The 3,131-nt window shown below is 43.5% G+C and overlaps 1 protein-coding gene across 1 annotated transcript; it reads right to left on the reverse strand.

The window, feature by feature from the left end:
- Positions 1-2,102: 2,102 nt before the first annotated feature.
- On the reverse strand, positions 2,103-2,492 carry LOC134571340 (transmembrane protein 100-like). The gene has a single exon (XM_063429543.1). It carries the CDS (start codon positions 2,490-2,492, stop codon positions 2,103-2,105), a length of 390 nt encoding a protein of 129 aa, XP_063285613.1.
- Positions 2,493-3,131: the final 639 nt, after the last annotated feature.

Genomic DNA, 3,131 nt, shown 5'->3' on the forward strand with positions numbered 1-3,131 from the left:
AGACAGAAAGCCTGGTTCTTAATGAACATGGGTGTATAATAGCGAGAAAGACAAGAAAAGGAGGAAAAACTGAATCAGAAAAGTGTACAATGTATAGGTAACAGCGAGAGATCTGTATGGTGGAAGATAGACAGGCATCGTTAGGCATTGATCATACATGGAGGCTTTAAAGATCTTCAGTGTTTGCTAAGAAAAGCCCCAGCTGGGCATAACTCTGTATCCCCCATTCATCCCGAGAACAAATTAGATTTCTGCATGAACAGATATGTGTATGGTGACTCAGCTGCGGTTTAGTTAAATGTGAGGTCATCGTACTGCGCCAATTTTACAATACAAGACTAGACCTATTATTATTACTATTATACTATCACTGGACAGATTTCGATAGATTCACTAAACAGCCACTCAGACAAGGCGAGAACTGATTTACAAGATTTAGACTCAAAATTGCTTTTGGGGGGGGGATAATTTTCAATTTTTTGCATAACGGGAACAATATCTACATCTGCTACATAGGCTGGAGTTTTTGCAAATCGGTTCTCAACCAAGCAAATGCTACTGTTTAGAGAATATACCCCATTATTTTTATTCTTTGTTTCTATACGAAAAATGTGAATTTGTTCAGTTAGCCTCCCACTGTGAGTGAGAATAATTTCAAGGCCCAGACCTTTTCAAATAACATCACAAATAGCCCATTCAGGAAGTTGTACTTGTGACATTGTTACCCCAGTGATTCATTCATTACCCAGTTGCCAGGCTATTTTTACACCAGCAAACCTTTCGCTTGAATGTCAGAAGTCCTATTTAGTGCTTACCTCCCATCAACAATTACAGACTATATATATATATATATGTGTGTGTGTTATTATTTGTGTGTCTGTTCTGCTCATAATAGTGGACTTTATCTTCTGGAAATTAACCTGTTATATGCCACGAGTTTGAGACTATACTTTTCTTTTGTCTTGCTATAAAGCCTTCCTTCTCCCTCACTAAGAAAATGTTGGTCCCTTAAAAGCAAATTCAAACTATGAAGAAAAAAAAAAAAATAATGTGTACTCATCTACTGCTAGATGGCCAACTTCTGATGCTGGTTGCCTGTGCATGTTGGCATTTGTAGTCCGTATCTTTTGGAGAGATAAGAGGCTGCCTAGTCCTGTACTCATTGATCATGTTATTGATACTGTTGCTTTGCTGCTAGTCCCTCTGGGATTGCTGATACACAAGATATAAAAGAGACAGTTAACTAAAGACAAGATTTGACACATAACGATTTATGGAAACAGGGATATCAACCCACACACGATTAGCTGTCCCCAGCATATGTATTGTTTGTGCATACAAAGGACAGACATTACATGACAATCACAATGTCCTCAGGTTAGCCAAAACCATTTTTTTTATTTGGATCCTTCAGAATACTGTCCACTTCCCCTTCTCCAATCCACCATGAAGGTTACATACTGGGGGTACCACATACTCAGTCCAAACACCCCTTAGATAAGAGGAATTAAGGCCACTTCTGAGAAAGCTGGAGATTACAGAGGGGGTGAGCTGAGCCAAAAGAGTGTTGGTCCACCTAGTGTGTGTGTTTACAGGAAGGACAGACAGACAGCTACCCAAATTCAAGGGCAATAAGGCACTCCCGATTTTTAGTCTATAGTAGTCCCATCCGCCATGTCCCCTGAAAGAGATGCATTCACTTCCAACCACAGAGATCGCCTTGAGGTTTTTTGTTTTTTTTAATCACGAGTTTGGAGCCTTAACTAAGGCAAGAACATTCTAAATGACATTCTGAAGAGTCGAAGAATTTTGTAGGTAATGTTCCCCTCAGGAATTCAGAGAGAGGGGCTGTTTTCCAAATTTTGTTATTCTAATTTATTCTGAGAATGATGGTAGGTACAATCATATGCAAATCCGATGGACATGAATGCACCTCTTTGAGGGCAGAGTGGTTGTTTCTACTCAGACATGGTAAAATGTCCCCACCGCGATGCTAAATGGCCAGGTCCCACATTGCCGCTTTGGCCGGAGCACACACACATTGTACAGTTTGCCCCGTGCTGATGAGTCTAGCAGTCTATCCTGGTGTTCTCTAAAGGTGATCACAGACCCCCTTGCTCCTCTGCTTCTGCCTCCTCTCTTCTCCTCTTCTGTCGCTCCCGCCGAGACCTCCAGCAAAGAAAAGCAGCTACCAGCATTGCTGCCCCAGCAGCCAGAGCTGCCACGGACACTGCCTTAGCTATGTCCATGTGTGGACCTCGGAATTTGAAGGTGATGCACGTTGCAGCGATACCTATCACCAGGGCCACAGCTCCGAAGGGGAATACGCAGCGGTGCCAGGACTTCTCTGCACCTCCGGTGGCCAGAGCCAGCTTGTTCAGTGTGGCAGTGGAGTCTGCGGCTGCCTCATTATACGGTGGTGGCGGCGGCGGCGGCGGGCCCGGCTTGGCAGCCTGCAAGCAGGATAAAGAGTTAGACTTGCAGACAGTCATGGTTTTGGTGGTTGGGAAGAAAACGCTTTCCTCCCCTGCCGTTTCTGCTTCAGAGTGTAGAAGACTGCTAGGCTCCTCTTCTATGGAGTTCGGAAGAAGCAGCTGCCCCTCTATTGTGATGGCTCCAAAGGGGGGAGTCTTTGACTATGTATCCCTCAATATCGCTGGCTGGCAGACTCAACGTCTTTCCCTTTGTATCCAGTTCTTCTCTATCCTGCTCTCCTCTTCTCATCTATCTGTCTCTGGCACAATCACCAGAGCTAGGAGACCACTGGATTCTTCCCTCCGTAGAAATGTTTCACCCCGATAGTCTCCTTATCTCTCCGGTTCTCAATGCTTTCTCTTGCAGATCCCTCTCTCTGTCTCAGCTGCTCTGTTTTTTTCTACGATCTCAGCTCCCTGCTCTTTCTACAGTCTCAAAGCTTATTGGTAGGAGTGCTGGAGGGTGGGAAATACTCTCCCATTAACACTTCCCTGCCCACCCTGACACATGTCACTTACAGAAGGAATAAAATCTAGATCTCATGTGAAATTCAGAATCAATCTATTAATATTATTATTGATAGTATTATTTTTGGCATTTATATAGTGACAACTTATTCCGCAGCGCTTTATAATAATCTGAAAGGGATAAATATA

The sequence above is a fragment of the Pelobates fuscus genome, chromosome 8 (genome assembly GCF_036172605.1).
Source record: "Pelobates fuscus isolate aPelFus1 chromosome 8, aPelFus1.pri, whole genome shotgun sequence".
NCBI classification, from domain to species: domain Eukaryota; kingdom Metazoa; phylum Chordata; class Amphibia; order Anura; family Pelobatidae; genus Pelobates; species Pelobates fuscus.